Here is a 21,512-nt window from a genome sequence, read left to right as displayed (position 1 = left end):
GGACTTGCAGAATGGGCGTCAGGAACCTGGATGAACATCCTGGATACGGCGGAGCGGCCTTAAATGCTGCCTCACCCTCACTGCGCTGCTCGTGGTACTGAGACCGGTGATGCTGGTAAACCTGGGCATCAGTGACTCTGAATCAAAAAGTGACTTAGAAGGAGTAAGTTCCACACATGCGTGAGTTTTAGAAAAGCATTAACTTATTGATTCGGCCTATATTTTCCTTTTTATATATGCACAAGAGTGGAATGATTTTTCTTTTTATTAAAAAAACAATTTTTTTTAAGTTCCCTGGTGGTCCAGTTGTTGGGACTCCACGCTTTCACTGCCGGGGGCCCAGGTTCAATCTCTGGTCAGGGAACTAAGATCCCACAAGCCTCAAGGCCCAAAAAAATTTTTTTAAAAAACAACTTTTAATCGTGGTAAAATACACATAACATGAAATTTACCACCTTACCCATTTTTAAGTGTACAGTTCAGTGGCATTAAGGACATTCACCTTGCTGTGCAGCCGTCATCACCGTCCGTCTCCGGAACTCTTTTTGTCTTGTACAGCTGGGACTCTGTCCCCATTATGCAATAACTCCCGTTCCTGGCCACCAGAACGAAACCAGTCTCCAAGTCTCACACAGGTCCGTCCGATTGGTAGGACCTCCCTAAATCACAGCCGAACTCTAGTCGAGGCTGGAGGGTAGCGTTTTCAGCTCTGCAGGCTCTGCCACACAGTGAGGCGCCCCGAAGGGGGCAGATGGAGGTGGGGACCACCCTGCCATCCGTGCTGTAAATGTCCACTGGTCCTGGTCCAGAGATACACTGGGGAAGGATTGTTCCAAACAGGGAAACCCGATCAGAGGCGAATTCTGTGAGTTTGAACCACCAAAGTCGGCCTCACTGAACTCTGACCCTAGGGACCCAACCCTGTAATTCCCAAGGGCAGCCACTGCAGGGTCTCCCATCACAGTGGAACCTCGCACATCCTCCAGGACTAAACCTTACCAGGGCCAGTCCAGGCTGAAGACCTTATGCAGATAAGGCCCATCAAATCTCCCACATTTGCTGCCCCTGGGACTTGGCTAGCCTTGAACTTTTCATCTCAATGAATTGCTCTTCTAATGCATTTCCTTTTCCAATGGCCAGAGCTCCTCTCTGCCCTCCCAGACGTTCCCGTCAACACGTGGTCTGCGGCACTCAGCTGGTGGTTGTGCTATTGACCCATGAGGTGTTGTTTACGCCCAATTCTCTATCGTGTCAGCTTGTGAGTTCCCTCCTCCTTTTCCTCAACAAAAAAACGAGGAAACCAAACAACCACAAATCCCTACAGCTTTTCTCCAATTCTCAAGATTTCATCCACTTTCAGTGTTCCTGTCACCAGCGGTTGTGTCATCAGCAGAGTGCTTCGGGGACGATCGGATTTTGATATATCAAACTGGCAAAAACACATTAAAGGAGATCACAGTAATCCCAGCCCCAAATCCAAGCAGATAAGGATTATATTACTCAAGAACGTACCCCGAGTGACAGAAACGGAACTTATCCAGTGGGAAGACTCATTAGCATTCAGCAGCCAGGATTTCAAGTCTCACCGCTTTGGGTAGTGGTTTTATATATTTATTTCAAAATCGTCTGGAAATCTCCGGCTCCTGGAGGTGGCTCCCTGTAAATCTTTTTGAAAAGACACAGTGTTGTCATTTGCTCTCCTCTGCTGATGTTTCCATTTCCTCAGGCCAGTCCAGCCTTTGACACAAAGACTATTTGACGACAGATGGCTCTGTGAGCTCCTGGTGAGGCCATATCTCACTTTTGGAATGCAAGTGATAACCGGGTTCCTCTAGAGCCTTATTTATTATACTGTTATTCCACACAAACTCATTCGATGTAAAACGTTCTGCCCGTCAACTTGAACCCGCTCTTCCCCAGCTGTCGTGCTGGCAGCTCAAAGATGGTGACAGATGACGCTGATGGACAGGACGCCTGCCATCTCCTGCTTTCCCAAATTAAAAGCCGGATGCTTCCCAGCTGAGGGGACGTGCTAGAGAAAAGAGCTAAGAAGGCACTCTGCAGCATCCTGCAGTTTAATCACCGTAGTAGCTTACTAAGTGGCGTTCGCAGGGTCCCGTTGCCAGGCCTTCCTAGCACTTGTGAGTGTACTTAGGCCAACGGTATGAAATCAACCGAAAGCAGACCACATCACTCCCTCCAGAGCCACGGGAATGCTGTCAGTCTTGCATCCTTGTCCCAATGTTTGCCAAGGACTAGTTCTTTCTCCCTTTTCAGAGGTGCCTGCATCCGGTCTCCAGCTCAAACATTTCTCATAGATGTTTTGGCAATAATATAAGAAGTAACGATTTATTCAATCACTCACTTAACAAAGGCACGCAGAAAATATCTAATGGTATTATTTGCTGTTCTGTGGAAACACACCTAAAGGATTGGATAGACTGTCTGTGCATGGATTCAATCAGGACATTACCTTTGGGGTGAGTCTCAGAGAACCAATAGGAGTTTGGCAAGCGGACGCTGGGAGCTCAGTAGTTCCAGGCATGCGTGTGCCAAGGGAGGTTCATGACCAGGTGATCATTTTTACCTGTGAGAAATTAGAATGTTCTTATAACAAGAGAGCTCATGTTAGGCTCTCATGTCTCACATTCTGAGCCAAGGTGACCTTGAACCTCAGCAAATCCCCTTGGGAGGATGTGGGAGAAGGAAGGCTATTAATGTACATCATAAGAATCAGGGGACAGGTGCCATGTTGGCACTGAGGACAGGCAGCAGAAAAGCCAAGATTATGATCCAATGAGAAACTCATCCTCCACGCCTGGAGGACAAGAGTCCAAACAGGAGGAGAGAGGTTGCTGGGAAGGTGGTGGGGTAGGAAGCCCCAGGACTCTGTCTCCTCGCCCAGATTACAACTGCACTGGCAGGATGTGGCTGTTGTAACTGCCTTTGAATTCTGGAGCCTATCCAAAGGCTTGCAACTTCCAGGGGAGGGTTTGGATGGTAAACTGCAGTTAATTCCAGCCAATTTCGGCTCCCAGCATAGTGGCTGATACCCACCCCCGACCCTTAGCCACATGGCAGGCAGCTGTGCAAGAGCTCCTGGAGCAGCTTATGGGCAGCTTTGGGGAGCCAGCGTGGGCAATAGGGACCTTGACCTCCAAAAACTGGGGCTCTGTGTTCTGATTGCTGCTTCTGATCTTGGAGGTGCAGAAACATAGGTAGGTGGCCCATGTGGAACCCCTCCTCGGTGTTGCAAGCCCCTCCCCCTCCAGCTGAAGCAACGTCCAAGGGAATTAAAGGGCCAGCACCCCTTTTTTCCACTTCCATTCATTTTTCTGCTTTTCCCTTTTGGGAGCCAGACATTTAAAGTCTAGGATTTTGAAAAGAAACCACAAATACAGGGGAATTTATAAAGTCAACACATAAGACCAGAGAAAGGTACATGCCCAAGGAAATATGCAGGTTTAAAAAAAGACCTGAGAAGATCGATGTTTATACCTCAGGCTTATCCCCACCAGAGACACAGCTTACAACAAGCAACAAAACAAAACCAAAATGCAGCAAATCCTGAGGAAGGGGGAGAATCTGATTTCCAGAGTTACTACATTACTAGATTCAAATGTCCAGTTTTCAACAAAAATTCACAAGGTGTACAGGAAAGAACAGCCTGTTCAAAGGAAGAAAGAACCTGACGGAAACCATCACTGAGAAAGACCAGATGGCAGAATTGCTAGATGACAAAGACAACTGTCTTAAAGATGCTCAAAGAACTAATGGAAGACATGGAGAAAGTCAAGAAAACAATGTATGAGCAAAATGGAAATATCAAAAAAGAAACTAAAAAGAAATTCTGGGGCTTCCCTGGTGGCGCAGTGGTTGAGAGTCCGCCTGCCGATGCAGGGGACACGGGTTCGTGCCCCGGTCCGGGAAGATCCCACATGCCACGGAGAGGTTGGGCCCATGAGCCATGGCCGCTGAGCCTGCGCATCTGGAGCCTGTGCTCCGCAACGGGAGAGGACACAGCAGTGAGAGCCCCGTGTACCGCAAAAAAAAAAAAAAAAAAAAAAAAGAAAAAGAAATTCTGGAGCTGAAAAGTGCAATAACTGAAATTAAAAATGCACTAGAGGGATTCAAAGGCATATTTGAGCAGCCAGAAGAAAAAAAAATCAGTGAACTCAAAAATAGGACAATTTGAAATTATTGAGACTGAAGAACAGAAAAAAAAATTGAAGAAAAGTGAACAGAGCCTAAGGGACCTGTGGGACACCATAAACTGGACCAACATTGTGGGCATCCCAGAAAGAGGAGAGAGAGAGAGAGAGAGAGAAAGGGACAGAGAGATTATTTGAAGAAATAGTGGCCGAAATTTTCCCAAATTTGATGAATGACATGATTATAAACATTTAAGAAGCTCAGCAAACTCCAATAGGATGAACTCAAAGAGACCCACACCAAGACCCATTATAATCAAGCTATAGAACAGCCAAGACAAAAGGAGAATCTTAAAAGCAGCAAGAGAAGAGTAATGCATCACATACAAGGGATCCTCAGTAAGATTATCAGCAGATTTCTCACCAGAAACTTTTGCCCAGAAGGCAGTGGGGCTGTTATATTCAAAGTACTGAAAGAAAAACTGTCAACCGAGGATCTTATACCCAGCAAAACTGTCCCTCAAAAGTGATGGAGAAATGAAGACATTCCCAGATAAACAAAAGCTGAGAAAGTTGGTTGCCGCTAGACCTTTCCTGCAAGGAATGCTAAAAGGAATCCTGCAGATTGAAATGAAAGGACATTAGACAGTAACTTGAAGCCATATGAAGAAATCAAGATCTCAGTAAAGATAAAGATGTGGGCAATTGTAAACACTAGTATTATTTTAACCTTGGTTTATGACTCAATTTTTTATATTCTACTTGATTGAAGAGACTAATACATTTTTAAAAATATTAGCTTAAAAGCTATTATTATAACTTTTGTTTATAATTTTGTCTTATATACAATGTAAGAAATTAATGCATAAAAAATTATTACTAGTTTATGTTTTGGACACACAACGTGTAAAGACATGTTTGTAACATCAATAACTGAAAGGGGTGGGGACAGAATTGTTTAGGAGCAGAGTTGTTTTTTTTTTATGTTATTGAAGTTAAGTTGGCATAAATTCCAACTGGTGCTATAATGTTAGGATGTTAAATGTAATCCCTGTGGTAACCACAAAGAAAATAGCTACAGAATATACACAAAAGGAAATGAGAAGGGAATTAAAACATTTCACTGCAAAAAATCAACTCAACACAAAAGAAACCAGTAATGCAAGAAATGAGGCACCAAAAAAGCTATAAGGCATCTAGAAAAAAAAAGTTAAAATGATACAAGTAAGTCTCTCCTTATCAGTAATTATTTTAAATGTAAACAAATTTAACTCTACAATCAAAAGACAGAGATCAGCAGGATGGATTTTAAGAAACATGATCCAACTATATGCTGTGTACAAGAGACTCAATTTAGATTTAAAGACACAAACGGGTTGAAAGTGATAGGATGGAAAAAGATACTCCACGCAGAGAGCAATCAAAAGAGAGCAGGGGCAGCTATAAATAAGCTGGTCACAAAAAGACAGATGCTGTATGATTTCATTCATATGAGTTCCCTGGAGTAGTCAAATTCATAGAGATGGAAAGTAGAATGGTGGCTCCCGGGAGGTTGGGAGGAGAGGGAAAAGGGAAGTTAGTGTTTAATGTTTTAGATTTGCAAGATGAAGAGTTCTGGAGATGGGACAGTGGTGATGGTTACACTGCAATATGAATGTACTTAACACCCCTAAAAATGGTGAAGATGGTACATTTTCTGTTATGTGTATTTTACCACAATTTTTTAAAGTGTTATTAAATTAAAAGAAAAAAAACAACTAAATTGGAGTCATTACAGTCCTAATGTACCAAATGATAGTCTTTTTTTTTTTTTAACTGTGCACCATGGTCAGATAGGTTCAGGAAACACTTTGTTAAACCTCCCACGCATATGAGCTTCTGAAATTCTTGGGGAGGTGCTGCATGAGGAAACCCTTGTTTACCCTTTTTTTCATGGAGCAGTTTGATCTCTGCGCTTCAACAGCCCTGGTGTAATCAAGGAGCCGAAGGTGTTTGAAACACAGCCATCTCTCACGTGCCCTGTTCCTGTGGTTGCTGGCTGGCCTGTAGGAAATTGCCGCTGGCCACAGGCCCACATCCCTGTGTGTGGTGAACTGTCCATCTAGTGGCCCCCAGTGACCCTCTCCCCCTGGTAGTTAAGTCTTTTGAATCTGGCCTGGCCCTGTGACCTGAGGCGGAATCCACATGGTGCCAGTTCCAGGCCCCAAGCCTAGGAAGGTCTGGCAGCTTCCACTTTGGCACTTTGAGGGAAGCCAGGGCCCGTGTCAGAAGTCTGGCTGCTCTGAGCCCACACTGAGCTGTGAGGGAGCCCACGCTGGCCTTGTGGGCAGGACACGTGGACGAGAACTGAGGAACCCAGCCAACAGCAAGTTGTTCTGTTCAGCCTCCAGCCTTGTGAGCACCAGAGCTGGTGAGTCTGCGTGAAGCCAAGATGAGCTGCCTGCCCAAAGTCCACGTTGGGAGCAAATAAGCAATTGTTTTAAGCCTCTATGTTTGGGGCTGGTGGATTTGTGCAGCGATAGATACTCCAAACCGCATGTTTCCTGTCTGGCTGAGTGAGGTCGTGAGCAGCCCAGCTGGGGCTTCTCATTACCTCCATTCTCCCTTCCCCTGTGGTCCCCTCTTCTTCCCTGATGATCTAATCCTCCAGCCTGCATCTCTGAACAATAAGGCCATATCCTACCTAATCACAGTACTATTATCATATTTAAGACAACTAGCATTAATTCTGTAATGCCCTCCAATATATAGTCCCTATTCTAATTTCACCATTTTTGCCCCCAAAATTTCTCCTATAATGGTTTTTTTAACTCCAGGAGCCACCAAGGCTCCTGGTTTTCATAGACATGAAGAATTCTCAAAAGGCATTTCACTGGAGAAGAAGATGGTGACTAGAAGTCCTGCTGTGGTTATTACCTGGGCCACTCTTTGCTCCTCTCCTGGTCCACCTCCTTCACAGGTTGTAGGTTTCAATGAGAGCCGTTGCTAATTTGTGGTGACCACTATTCTAAACTAGTCCAGGTGAGTAAGAGCTTCCACATATAACGTTTTCATTTCTGCTCGCACATAAACACCCAGGGTGCTCACCACTTGGTATATTGGCTTCTTCGTGGGTCTTCTCTCAGTTCTTATTTTATTTCTTGGTGGCTCATTGACTTCTCTGGATAGTAATTCCAAGCTGTGCATTTCCCTTGTGGGAACCTCTGGCTCCATCATGCTGTCTTCACTGCATCTTTTTTGGGTAGAGATGAATCATTCTGGAGGGGGTGCTTAGAAAGAGTGAGACCTGGGCATGGGAAGAGAGAGGAAGATAACATTTTTTTGCAGCAATGGTGTTAAGAGGGTGAAAGTAAGCAAACCCAGGGCTTTCCTGCCTCTGTTGGCGGACGAGGCAGTAGGACATCTCCAGAGACAGAGGGGAGTCCAGGATATAGGGGAGCTACCAACCCTAGTCCTGGCATTAAGCAAGATTTTTTGTGTGAAGGAACAGGTATATCCATAGTGATAATTCTCGGTTTGCACATTATCTTGCCGAAAGCCAAATAAATTCACAAGTTTCTTCTTGATATTGTGAGGAAGGATTCTGAAGTTTCCTGGGGCACTTACACTGCCCTCACACCACGTGGGGGAGTCAATAGTTTATTCTAATAAATGTTTAAACATTTAAAAAATGTTTTACAAGGACTTTCAAAGGTTTATTGTGATCTCAGTCCTTTAAGGTGGAGTCCCTTCCTGCCCAGAGGGAAAGGGACCATGACCCTGTTTTAGCCAGTTCCTGCCTGCGACCCTCTTTCCCCAGGAAACCTCCAGAAAAAAGAATGCTGCAGGACCCCCACAGGCTATACCAGGACCTGGGAAGTCAGATGTCTTCCTGTTTCTTCCTATGGAAGCAGCTCTGCAAGAACTGGGAAAGGACAGATTGCTTCCCATCTTCTGCGTGGCCTCAGGGGAAGAACAACTGATTAAAAACGGAAGGTCAGGGCTTCCCTGGTGGCGCAGTGGTTGAGAGTCTGCCTGCCGATGCAGGGCACGCGGGTTCGTGCCCCGGTCCGGGAGGATCCCGCATGCCGCGGAGCGGCTGGGCCCGTGAGCCGTGGCCGCTGAGCCTGCGCGTCTGGAGCCTGTGCTCCGCAACGGGAGAGGCCACAACACTGAGAGGCCCGCGTACCGCAAAAAAAAAAACCAAAAAAAAACAAACCGGAAGGTCAATATCACCCCTACTGGGCAAACTTGAGATCTTTGAAGAGCCTCTCAGCCCAGCGGACACTCGAGCCCTGCTCAGAGTGAGCAGAAAGAGGCTCAGCTTTCCCCTTGGAGGCCCATCCTGGCCCGAGCTCATCATCAAATGCGGAGCGGTTTTTTTTTTTTTTTTTTTAGATTTATTTATTTTATTATTTTTGGCTGCGTTGGGTCTTCGTTGCTGCACGCAGGCGGCATGTGGGATCTTCCCGGACCAGGACTCGAACACGTGTCCCCTGCAGTGGCAGGCAGATTCTTAACCACTGCACCACTAGGGAAGCCCGCGGAGCGTTTTAATCTTTATGCTGCCCCTACTGCCCTGGCCAGAAAAGCATTCATCACAGCGCCTTGCTCTATCATTTCCTTCAGAAGCCTAAAGTTCATGTCACTCCAAGCCTCTCTTGTCGGAACGCGGGAGATGACGACATGACGTTGGCCCCCCGTGAGTACAGAATAGCACACTGGGTCCCCATTCGCATGGCTTAGTTGCAAAGCTGGTCCGTGAGCTTTCCTGACCCCTCCATCCTAACTCTGCATCCATTTGCCGAACACAACCAGCTCCTTTTTTAGGGCAGCAGAAAGCTTTATTCTGAGATTTTTAATAATGTCAAGTATTATAATAGCTGCAGTTTGGGGTCATGGCCATCTTTCCCCACCCTGGTAGTTACAGACAGGGGCTCTGGGGTGGCCACATTCCCATCATGGGGGTGGGGGGAGGGGAGGCTCCCTGGCCCGAGAGAGGCAGACCACAGGTCGGGGAGAAGCCCCCGTACCTTTGTCCCCAGCCACCAGCTCTCTGCCCCTGGCCTCTGCCGACCCTTCCCTCATGAGGCTGTCTGCCTGGGGTTCCCTGAGCTCTGTGCTCAGATTCCCCACCTCCTCACCCGTCAGGTGTGATAAGAAGAAAACCAGTATCCCCTGGCGGGGACCTCAGCCGGGGCCGTCGGCCAGAACGGCTACGTAGGCCTGGCCTGTCCACGTGGCTGCTTGGCTTCCTCACAGCCTGGTGGATGGGTTGAGAGAGAGGTGGGGGGAGACAGGGCTCCAGGTTGAAGCTGTATTGCCTCAGAAGTCACATCCTGTCCCTTCTGCCACATTCCATGCCTTGGAATCAAGTCACTAAGGCCAGTCCAAATTCAAAGGAAGGAAGTGATGAGAAGAGTGCTCTGGAATGTTCAGACACGTTTTAACTTTACCACACAACTGCACAATTGCCGAAACTCACTGGCTGAACATTTGAGAACCCTTCATCTTATGGTAGGTTGTGGTATTATGACTTACTGTAAGAAACATATATTTGATCTTCATCCCAGTTCCTGGCACAGAGCTCCTGAAACCCGGGGAATTTCCCAGAGCTGATAGAGGTGTCTTTTGTGATGTTAATGAGGATGGAGAACCAACCTTGATTAGAGGATTGGAACTTTCAGTCCCACCCTCTGATTTCAGGGGAGGAGATAAGGTCTGGAAATGCAGTCAGTGATCCGTCATGCCCGCTAGATGAAGCCTGCAGAAGACCCAAAAGTACAAGTTCAGAGAACATCTGAGTTGATGAATATGTTGAAATCGGGGAGGGTGGGAGCACCCAGAGCTCCACGCCCTTTCCCCACCCTGTGCATCTCTTCCATCTGGCCGTTTCCTGAGTTGTGTTCTTTTACGACAAACCAGTAAGCTAGTAAGTAAAATGCTTCTCTGTGTTCTATGAGCCACCCTAGCAAATTAGTCTAACCTGAGGAGGTCATGGGAACCCCTGACCTCCAGCCAGTGGGTCAGAAGCACAGGTGACGATCAGACTTGCGAGGGGCATCTGAAGTGGGGGGAGGGGCAGTCTTGGGGGACTGAGCCCTCAGCCTGTGGGATCTGACACCATCTCCAGGTAGACAGTGTCAGAATTGAGTTGAACTGTGGGACACCCAGCTGGTGTCAGAGCACTGCTTGATGGAGAACTGCAATTACACTTTGAAATTGGTGTCAGAAGCGTATATGTCAATTATACTCCAATTTAAAAAATGGAAAGTTGGCTTTCCTTGACCCTAAAATAGAGGCCCCACCCCACTGTCACTCCCCACCCCTGCGCCCTGTTGTATTTTACTCCAGAGCACTTATCACAACCCAACACAGTATTATACGTTGTTTCTTCACTATTTGCCGTCTCTCTCCCACCCCACTCCCCATGCTAAGCAAGACGGCAGAATCTAGGAGGACAGGCAATTTTTGATGAACACCTAGCACCTGCGACAGAGGCTGGCACACAGATGCACAGTCAAGATTTGTCAAATTTACTGAAAGCATTCAAATGACTCCAGGGAGGGAAGCCCCACACAGCTGAAAACAAGTGGCAACAAGCTGTGTATGTCAACGTATTAAATACTGACCACAGATGACACAGGCATTCAGACAAGGAAAGTGGCGTCTAATGCTGATGGATAGAGCCGGAAGAATCCTCAGAGGTGACTGGTTTAGCAACTCGCTTTACAGGTGAGGGCAGTGAGGTCCCAAGAAGGCCAGAGGATCGTTCAAGGCCACATAACAGTAGGTCTAGAGCCAGGTCTGTGACTTGGGTCACTAGGTAAAGTTAAAGCTCCAGGTGTCTATCCCTCTCTCCAATGCAGCATCTTTTAGGATCGTAGCATCCCTAGCCTGACAGTGCTGGCTGGCTGGGCAAAAATGAATGAGGTTTTAGAAGGAGATTATGAATTGGACGGTAAAAGTCAGGCTCACATGCTGCGGGATCTCTGGGTACTAGACCGAGGGACGAGGGAAATGCATTCTTTGGAGTTTTTTTTTTTTTTTTTTTTTTTTGCGGTGTGCGGGCCTCTCACTGCTGTGGCCTCTCCCGTTGCGGAGCAACAGGCTCCGGATGCGCAGGCTCAGCGGCCATGGCTCACGGGCCCAACCGCTCCGCGGCATGTGGGATCCTCCCAGACCGGGGCACGAACCCACGTCCCCTGCATCGGCAGGCGGACTCTCAACCACTGCGCCACCAGGGAAGCCCCATTCTTTGGAGTTTTATTTCATTCACCTTGGGTCGTGGGATCAGCTGCATGAAAAATACTACTGGTCTTTCGTATCATAAAAGCCTCTGTTTTTCCCGGCCATTGGCTAAAGTGCTCTCTGTAAAAGATAGAAGTTTCTAAGCCAGTTCTCCTTAAGCAAGTGATCCCATGATAGAAAGATAGAAACACGTGACTGCCATTCACGCACAGAAAAGCTTTTGGATTCTTACCTCTGTCATCTTTCTGAGAGCACTAATTTAAGGCGCTCTCCCATGGTGCTGGACTAACTCCCACATCGTGCAGCCAGAAGTCAAATCACGCCTCATCTCTGCACCACACAGCACCCAATTCTATGTCTTAGTTCTTTTTCAAGTTTCTTGAGTGACTCTATTTGAGTAACGTGTTAGGACAAAGAAACACACTAGTCCAGGTGGAAGATTCATTTCAGAAAAGAACATGAGGATTTGCAGGACAGTGGGAATCAGGTTTAAAAAAATAGAAGAAAAAATGGCACGTGCACACTTGCTATACCAATGTATTTTCTCCTTCAAATTGACATTGTCTTAACAAGCACAGCGGGCCGCTGGAGATTTTGTAAATGCACGATTCTTCTCCCCTCCATCCTGTTTACCTGGCTTTACCTGGAAGAGACTGCATCTGAGCCCAGAAGACATTACAAATCCTTTTCATGATGATGCTTCTTTTTTAAAAAAATTAATTAATTAATTAATTTTTGGCTGTGTTGGGTCTTTGTTGCTGCACGCAGGCTTTCTCTAGTTGCAGCGAGTGGGGGCTACTCTTCGTTGTGGTGCGCGGGCTGCTCATTGTGGTGGCTTCTCTTGTTGTGGAGCACGGGCTCTAGGTGCGTGGGCTTCAGCAGTTGTGGATGCAGGCTCTAGAGCACAGGCTCAGCAGTTGTGGCGCCCGGGCTTAGTTGCTCCGCGGCATGTGGGATCTTCCCAGACCAGGGATCGAACCTATGTCTGCTGCATTGGCAGGCGGATTCTTAACCACTGCGCCACCAGGGAAGTCCCCATGAGGATGTTTCTAATAGCGACAGACATCATTGCAATTCAGCAGCACCAAATGGACACTTGAGGTTTATTTGCTTAAACAATGAATGAGTAATGAGACAGGGTGAGCTGCTCGTTTTTTCTTCCTCTTCGTAATTGTCATGAACTGTACATTCCAGTTTTCCCATTTGTGCTTCAGGTAAAATTGCATCAGCCCATGTGGTTACTTCAGGCTCCCTTAGAGCCGTCTGCTACTTCCCCCTTTTAGACTGCTGCAGTGACTCACATCCATCCTATAGAGACTCTACAAATGGTAGCTCCCACTATGCTTTGCTCCTAGTAGATGCTCACTAAATGTTTGCAGACTGAATCTGTCAAGAGAATGCTCTCTGTACTCCCTTCCCTTCAAAAAGAGGATTTCTGAAATCCTAGAAACATGTTCAGAATGTTTAGAGACAGACAAAATTTCGAGATTAATGATGTCTGTGAAATTTGCCTTAAGAATGTGATGTCACACATGTAAGTTGGTGCCTTACCCTGACCATTTGGATGGTAGGTATGTGGTCACATAGACAACGAGGCAAAAAGGGGAGCTGGACTAGTGCAAATCCATGTGCTGGAAGTACTGTCACTTATGTTTTGCTCAGTTGTGGATGAACAAGTAGTTCAATGGTGTGTGAGTGAGTGAAGTAAGCATATACTAGGGTGGTGGAGAAGCAAAATAAGGGCAGATGGCAGAGGGCCAAAGATGCTAGTCTAAGGAGTATCAATTCCATTCTATAGCAATCAGAGATCCTCCCAAGGTTTTTGACAATGACAAGAATGCTCATGGAGGCCATTCTTATAATCATCAAATGTATGTTTAGGTAAGATGGTACAACTATTTGTAAAACAGTTCGGCAGTGTCTTACAACATTAAACATATACCTACCAGCAGCCCTTATTCCCGGTATTTGCTTACTCCAAAGAAATGAAGGTGTATTTGCAAACACACACACAAAAACTTGTACATGGATGTTCACAGAAGCTTTATCCCAAAACACTGGAGACAACCCAAATATCCATCAACAGGGGATGGACCAACAAATTGTGGTACGTCTACATAGTGATAAACAAAGGACTGATTCACACAACATGGATGAATTTCAAAAACATTATACTGAGGAAAAGAAGTCAGACAAAAGACTATAAACAGTAGATTTCATTTATAGGAAACTCTCGAAAAAACTAATCTAATCTGTAGGGGCAAAGTGCAGATTAAGAGTTGCCTGAGGCCAGGGGTGAGGAGGGAGTTGCCACCACACGCACAGGAGCACAGGGAACTTTTGGGGGTGATGGAATTGTTCTATATCCTTGTTGTAGTGTTGGTTTCCCAAGTACGTCCATTTGTCAAAATTCATTGAACTTAAATGGAAGTATTTTAATGTATGTAAATTATATCTACACGAAGCTGGTTTAAAAAAAAGAACTGTATTTGGGCAAAATGCCATACAAGGCAGAGGAAACAAGACAGACCTTCCTAAGGTGCTTGTCCTCTTGACTGAAGGTGAGTTGCAGCCTGTGACATAGAGGCCCCGCACTGCAGCACCATGGACAGCAGCGTGGGTGCCATGGCCCCGGAAGCATGTGGACAGAATGGAGAGGAGAGTGCGTGTGTGTGCGTTCGTGTGTGCGTGCGGGGGGGGGATGGGATCCCTGTGGCCTGGAGTTAATTAACGCACGTCATTCTAGTGAAAAATCTTACCTATCTGGCTCTTCCTTCAAGACCTGTTCCCAGTTCCACTTTCTCCATGAAGTCTTGCTTGACTCCCTGCCCATAACAGCCTTTTCTTCTTTCTCTCCTCTGAACTCTTAGAGTAAGTTCTGTTTAACTTGTTTGGAAGTAACCATGGCCTTTGTTTTCCTTTTCTTGTACTGCTATTGAAATTGCTTATTGCTACTTAATTTTCAATGTGATTACACCTTATATCGTCTGCTACTGCGAGTCCCTGAAGAGAGAACCACAGCCTGGATCCCCTTAGTTCCTACAGAGAAGTCGGGCAGTTTCTGTGGATGTTCTTGATTCATGTTGATTTTCAGTTCCTAAAACTGGACTCTGTTAACAATTTGGCATAAGGAAGAGACAGCTACAACTCTATCATAACTGAACTTAAGGACTATGTAGGGAGATAATGAGGTTTGTGAACCCCCCAGTAATTCATCTCCATTTCTACTTTATTAATTTATTTTTATTAATTTTTATTGGAGTATGGTTGCTTTACAACGTTGTGTTAGCCTCCACTGCACAACAAAATGAATCAGCCATGCACATACAGATATCCCCTCCCTTTTGGACCCATTTCTACTTTAACTGACAGACCATAATTTCTACCACAAAGCCAATACCCTCTTCAGGTGATGTCCTCTCTGTGGCAAACTGAAATCTAGTTGATATATTTCCCCGATGATTTCATATCTCCATGATTTTTTTTCAGTCATGAATTTCAGCCAGGGCAGTCACATTTGTATTCGAAGCCTGCCAACTCTGACCAGAAATCAGGTGTCCGCTTAAGACACACCTTGACAAGCGGATTAGATGTTCTAGTGAAAGGCAGATAAATGTCACTCATGTCACTATAAATAAAAGTCTGGGCCTGCTTATCAGCTTGTAGGGTTGAGGTCATACCTTCTACACTTCTTAGTGCTTCACACTTTATTATCCTTTAAAGGAGGCCTTTTCCATCCAGTTTCTCCATTTATACCCCCAAAGGGAATTATTACTGTTCAACTCCTTGAAACATATGCCTTCTGTCAACTTCCTGTCTTTTGCTTCAGGAGACAATACAACCTGTGGCCTTAAACAGAAATCTGCCAGAATCTTCTCAAATGTCATGTTATGGAATGAAATGGAGCAGGACCCTTTCATAGTGCTGACCTAGGACGTCTTATACCCGCTTTACAAGCGAATCACATTCTGGTGGGCTTTGACTGTTCGGGGTTACATTTCAGAGCATGGGATCTGTCATTGAAATCCATGTAATAACAAGTATGGATTTGGACTTGTGGCTTTGGTCAAATCCTGTTCTTTGAAACCGAACTACATACAGCCAAAGTTTGCAAAAACATCAGTCGCAGCCTGTATACACTGTATACACTCCAAAAGTATCTGAGGGATACAAGGCCTTGCAAAAAAAAAAAAAAAAAAAGGATTTTTGTGGTTAGAGAAATTGCGAGATGGGGCATGCCAAAAGGCTCTAACGTGGCCACAGAAATGTAGTCTGCTTAACTCAGTTCAACCCAGAGCTCCTAAAGTCACGTGACTACAGATCCCCTTTCTCACATGCTTTGGGGGTACGATGCTCATTGTTTTATGTCTTTGGTCAACTTAAGGTGTGAGGACAGACTGAGAAAGTTTACAGGGAAATAAGCTTTCTGAATACATTTAGCAGTGTGTACAGACCGAGGCCTTAACAAATGCATCTTTCAGTTATTTCCAGTTCTGCATTACCTTTCTGTACCTACATTTCTGAGCTGCATTTTTTTTTTTTTTCTGAGCTGCATTCTTAAGTTCAGTGAGGACAGGACTGCACAGGAACAAACATGTTTTCACCAACATCATGTTCATTTGTACCTGTGAATTACACCTGGTGATAATGATTGCACATTGTTTTGTGCTACAAAGAGCATTTAAGACAAGATCTGAATATATCAAAATCCTAGAAATTTGAAAAAGTAGCTTTGGATGGGTTCTAAGAGCAGAAACTTGGCAATTCCATTTCTGTTTCTGTGTCCTAAGACAGAGGTTCTCAAAGTTTCTGGCCTTGGGACTCCTTTATACTCTTCAAACTTATTGAGCACCCCAAAGAGCTTTTGTTCAGGTAATAATATCTGTCAATATTTACCATGTTAGAAATCAAACCTGAGAAAATTTAAAAATGCTTAGAATACTAAAATAAATAATTATTAATTGGGACTTCCCTGGTGGTCAGTGGTAGAGTCCGCCTTCCAACGCAGAGGACGCTGGTTCGATCCCTGGTCAGGGAACTAAGATCCCATATGCTGCGGGGCAACTAAGCCCAGGTGCCGCAGCTACTGAGCTTGCAGCCTCAAGGAGAGAGCCCACGTGCCACAAACTACAGAGTCCACGTGCCACAACTAGAGAGAGAAAACCCACATGCCACAACTAGAAAGAAGCCTGTGCGCTGCAACGAAAGATCCCATATGCCGCAACTAAGACCCGACGCAGCCAAAAAAGAAAGAAAATTATTAATTCACTTTAACAAAAAACCCATAACATGCTAACATAAGTAACATATTTTAATAAAACAACTATTTTTCCCAAAATTAGTGAGAAGATTGGCATTGTTTTATATTTTTTGAAATTCTTCAGTGTCTGGCTTAATAGAAGACAACTGGGTTGCCACAGCTGCTTCTGATATTCAATCTGTTGCGCTATCACATCACATAGCCTCTGAACAATACACTCAGAGAATGAGAGTGAAGAGGGAAAATCACATTTTTTTTTGGCCTTGCTGCTCGGCATGCAGGATCTTAGTTCCCGGACCAGGGATCGAACCCATGGCCCCTGCAGTGGAAGCACGGAGTCCTAACCACTGGACCACCAGGGAAGTCCCCAAAATCACATCTTAATATTACTATGAAAATAGTTTTAACCTCATGGACCCCCTGAACAGGTCTCTGGGATCTTAGGGGTCCCTGGATCACATTTTGAGAACTACTGCTCTAAGAATTCAATTCAATAAAAATATTGACAATCTACTGGATGCCCACAACAAGATTAATAAAGACATGTCCCTGCTTCCAGGAAACTCACAGTGTCTCCTTCCACACACACCTCCTTTTTTTCCTATTGAATCTCACTGAGATTTCAAGACTCATTGTCATTCAACTTCCTACTTATCATCTCTGATTTCCCCATTAGATGACTAGATCTCTATCTTTTTAAAATGTCTGTAGCAGTTATTGTCTGTGCAATTCATCTGGGATTTTTAATCATACGCTGTGGTATGAGACTTGTTTACCGTAGGTCAAAATGCGACTTTATTATGCTGTGGTTGTATCTTGTCCTTGCTACTGATGGTAGGCTCTTTGAAAGCAATGATTTATTTTGTTAATCGTGCCCAACACAGGCAGGCAGCAGGGACTGTGGACCTTAAATACATATTTAATAATTTGATTTGCAGCTTAATTAAAAAGTGTGGCAGAGATAAGGCGTGTTCACCAATCCTGTTTCCTGTTCCTATTCTTGAGCACTCCAAAAGACTGTATTTCCCAATCTTGTCTTCAGTTGGGTTGGGACCATGTGACTGGGATTTGGTCAAACGGATGCAAGTAAAAATTATGTAAGCCCCCATCAAGCCTGGCCCTTCAGAACATCCAGGGCAGCCCTCCTGCCCTGTCTTCCTTTGGTAGTGACTGTGGTGGTCATGTGTTGAGCTGGCAGAACCACAGGATGAAAGCAGCTGGATCCCTGAGTCACCCCGTGGAGGACAGCCCTGTAGGGTAGCTCAACTGCACATATGGTCAGCTGATGAGATTTCAGGCATTACTTATTACCACAGCAAAGCCTAGCTTATCCTGATATGTTAGAGGAAAGAGGATGTTCACAGACGAGATAGGAAACAATGTAAGACACAACACCATGTGTTATAAGTCAAGGAGTGCTATGGAAGGTGAGGGCAGGCAGGAGCCAGTCTGGGCTCATGTGCTGGGAGAGATTTCTGGAGAAGAGGGGGAAGAGGGAATACATAGGATATGAATTGGCAGAAGACTCTTTCCTTTGCGAAGGATAGGAACTTAGCCCAAAACATCTTAGGGCAAAAGGATCATTTGTTGGTTCATGGAATTAAAGGACAGGTTTACCAACCAAACTGTAGGAAGAGGGATTTAGCTGTACTCAAAACCCACTGAAACCAGGGACTAAATCTGCTCCTCTCATTGCAGACTGGCAGTAAGTCCCATTCTTATCTTTTGGCTTTCAACCATCTGGGAGGGATTGCCTCACCATCCTTATGGCTTGAAGTTCAAAAATGCTGGGCAAGGGCTCTCAATGGCCAAGCTTGCCCAGCTACCCATCCCCGTACCAAAATGCTTGCGGCGTGTGTTCCTATAAGATACTTCTGCAGGGAAGCCGGGTATTGAGGAGGGGCTGTTTCTAGGAGAAATGAAGGACTTCACCACAGATAGAATTCCCGGTAATAGTTTTGGCTGTCCTTAGGTAAAATATGGGTTCATCATTTCTCTAATTTCCACACCAGCAGTTTAAACAAAGACCACAGAGGAGGGGGCATGGATACTGCATGCCAGGTCGTAGGGGGAAATGCTTTCACAGAGGCCTCCTGAGGTGAGCCTTTAGGATTGAGTGTGATTTATCAAGCCAAGAGGGGATTCCAGGGAGACAGACTTCCAGGCTTGAGCAAACGGACATAAATAACTCCCCTTCCACACCTTCCTTTTTATATGTTGAAAAAAAATGTATTTGAAGCCATCAGAAAACAAAGGACAAAAGTATTCTGTTAGTGCAAGGACAGAGGATTAAATGATCTTTACCTGGACTGAAACACAAGCTGTGTGAATAAGCAAATGACTTAACCCCTCTACAACCTGGCCTTCTCATCTGTTACGTGAAGATGATAAAAGCACCCTCAGAACGCCCAAGTGACGATCAAATTTGAGAATCCCTTAGCCAATGCTTTAGCACATTGTAAACGCTCAATTAAATGCTGGAGAGTGATACCAGTAATTATTTTATACGCATAAATGTAGCTGGATGCTTGAATTAGATGCTGAACGGTACATTCCATTTTACAACTATTTAAAGTGAGTTACTTATGCAAACCAGCCATCATTAGTGCAAAATACTTTTTAAAAATACGGTTGCTAGTCCAGATACGTACTGTGGCATAAAACCGGGAGAAAGCAGGAAGCAGAAATAACGAGTGCGTGTAGATGCTTAGATTCTACGTGAATCAAGATAGGTGGGAAAGAGGAGGAGACCAGACCGGCCAAGGCTCCCTGGCGGCCTGCGAGGCGCAGGGATCCCGCCCGAGGGGCGCCCGCCGCAGAAGAGGCTCCGGGACACGTACCGCCGAGAACGCGCGCCGAGCCGCGCCGGCTGCTGCCCTCGCCACCCGCTCCACTGGCCAGCCCCGCCCCCGACCAGGCCCGCTCTGCCCAGCCGGGCCGGAGCTTCCTTCCCGGCTTCCCAGGCGGCAGCGCCATCACCTCACTTCCTGTCGCCGGGTGCACGTGGGAGGAAGTGCCAGTGCCTGTGGCCCGCTGCTGCCTGTCTCTCTGGTTACGTCCGTCCGCGGGCCGGGCAGCCGCCTACAGCTGCGCCGCCGCTATGGGAGTCCCGGCTTTCTTTCGCTGGCTCAGCCGCAAGTACCCGTCCATCATTGTCAACTGCGTGGAAGAGAAGGTGAGGAGGCGCCCGGAGGCCGCCACGCCAGCGCCAGGAGCTCCGGCGCGTCCAGGCCGCGGTCCTTGGGGCCCGCCGCTCGCCCCGGCGGCGTCGTGCGGGGGCCCGCGCTGCGTTCGCCCCCGGCAGCCGCGGCCCGCCGGGCGCCGGGCGCGGGCGCTCGGACTCGGGCTCCGGGGGTGGCATGGGCGGGGCGAGGGTCGAGCGGCGGAGCTCGCGGAGGGATGCTCCTCCCCGGTCCGCAGATTCCCCGGCGGAAGGCCCCGCCCACGGCTTTGTTTCTTCCTTGCTCGCCCGGTTTGGGTTTCGAAAGCGGCTCCCCGGCCGTCGGGCAGCGCGCGGCTGGTCAGCTGAGTTAGCTGGTTAGGGATGCGCGGGTGCTCCTGCCAGCCTCTAACCACTTTGTGAAGTAATGCTGGGGGGGAGGGGAGGCAGCTTTTTGTCGTTTCCTGTCCTAGCCTGAAAGGTTTTCTGCTAGGGGAGAGGCCATTTGTTGCTGTTGTCAGGTCCTACGGAGAGAGCAGCACCTCGGAAATGTCTAGGATAGGACAGAAGTCCCTTAAGTGCCCCCTTGTCTAGGTGCCCGACTGCTGGGCATGCCTTTGACATTTTCAGAATTCCTGGATGCACTTGGACAATACACTTTTTGCTGTTGGTTTGTTAGTGTTACGTAGACTGTTGGCCGTTCTTGAGTTTTGTATTTGTCGTTTCCTTGTTTCCGTCCCAGTTCGATTTTGTACTCTTAATGAGAATTTCCGGATTGGGAAGTTCAGGGGCACATTATGCTCCCCACCCCTTCGTTTTTGAAGGAAGTGCCCAGTCGACACTGGGAACTTTTTGCTTAGGCTAGTGAGATTTGTTTGTTCGTTTGTTTGTTTTTTGGACAGGTAGATGGATCTCCAGGGTTCATTCGATGTGAGATCTTGATTTTGCTTAGTTTCTATCCTAGGAGGAACCGAAACTCTTGTTCTGATGAATTTCCAGTACTCTGTGTGCTTTTCTCAAAGAGAAACTGTTAAACTGAATGCTCATGTCCTTTGCTTTTAAAACTTTTATCAAACTTTATTTAAAGTTTACTTACATCTTATCCCATTTCTACTCTCCAGTGATAACTGCTTTAAACTATGTTTGGTTCTATCTCTAAATGTCTTGCTGACATCTGATTTATTGATTTTGAGTGTATCTGTTGAATTCTAGCTATGATAGAAGAGGATGTAGTCACTTATACAGTGCCCTTCCCCACATGCCCCCCCATCCTCCTAATCATTATTTTTATTTCTTCTATTGGTAAACTTGATAAATTTAAGTAATATTCCTTTATTGTTTTATTCCATCTCCTTTACAAAGTATCCCGTGATTCTTCACATTCTGAGGTTAGGTATTAGCTTTTCTACTGCTGTTTCCTTACTCTTCATCCCAAGCTTCTCAGCTGTGCTCTTGCTTCGTTGGCATCCAGAATTAAATTGTCAGGGCTTTGGCTATACAGGTTTGTTTCAAAACATGAAAAATCAAATAGTATTGGTGATGATTGCCACTGTGTAGATTCAGATTATGTACTGTGACTGTTTCTTCTCTTGTGCTACTTTTGTCTTTTTCTGTGTGTTGCCTGTTTTCCATTATACATCGTTCCCCATCTAGACTCTCCTTCATCAGTTATTCTGTCGAGTCCTCTTTCTAGTTGGAGACTGCTTGAAGT

At 46.1% G+C, this 21,512-nt stretch overlaps 1 protein-coding gene and 1 long non-coding RNA gene across 2 annotated transcripts in view; one reads left to right on the top strand and one right to left on the bottom strand.

The window, feature by feature from the left end:
* Positions 1-377: 377 nt before the first annotated feature.
* On the bottom strand, positions 378-19,708 carry LOC132437824 (uncharacterized). Its single transcript, XR_009522108.1, has 4 exons — positions 19,621-19,708; positions 9,792-9,894; positions 7,068-7,437; positions 378-2,587 (listed from the first exon to the last, which is right to left on the bottom strand). It is a non-coding gene; the product is annotated as an uncharacterized lncRNA (long non-coding RNA).
* XRN2 (5'-3' exoribonuclease 2) overlaps positions 19,703-21,512 on the top strand; it is an 80,689-nt gene continuing 78,879 nt past the window's right edge. The window contains exon 1 of the mRNA XM_060031292.2: positions 19,703-19,816. Within this exon, the coding sequence (XP_059887275.1) occupies positions 19,742-19,816 (75 nt within the window). The 5' untranslated portion in view covers positions 19,703-19,741. The remainder of the gene's footprint in view (positions 19,817-21,512) is intronic.

The sequence above is a fragment of the Delphinus delphis genome, chromosome 15, assembly GCF_949987515.2.
Source record: "Delphinus delphis chromosome 15, mDelDel1.2, whole genome shotgun sequence".
Taxonomy (NCBI): Eukaryota; Metazoa; Chordata; class Mammalia; order Artiodactyla; family Delphinidae; genus Delphinus; species Delphinus delphis.
This window is presented reverse-complemented; position numbering and strand designations above follow the sequence as displayed.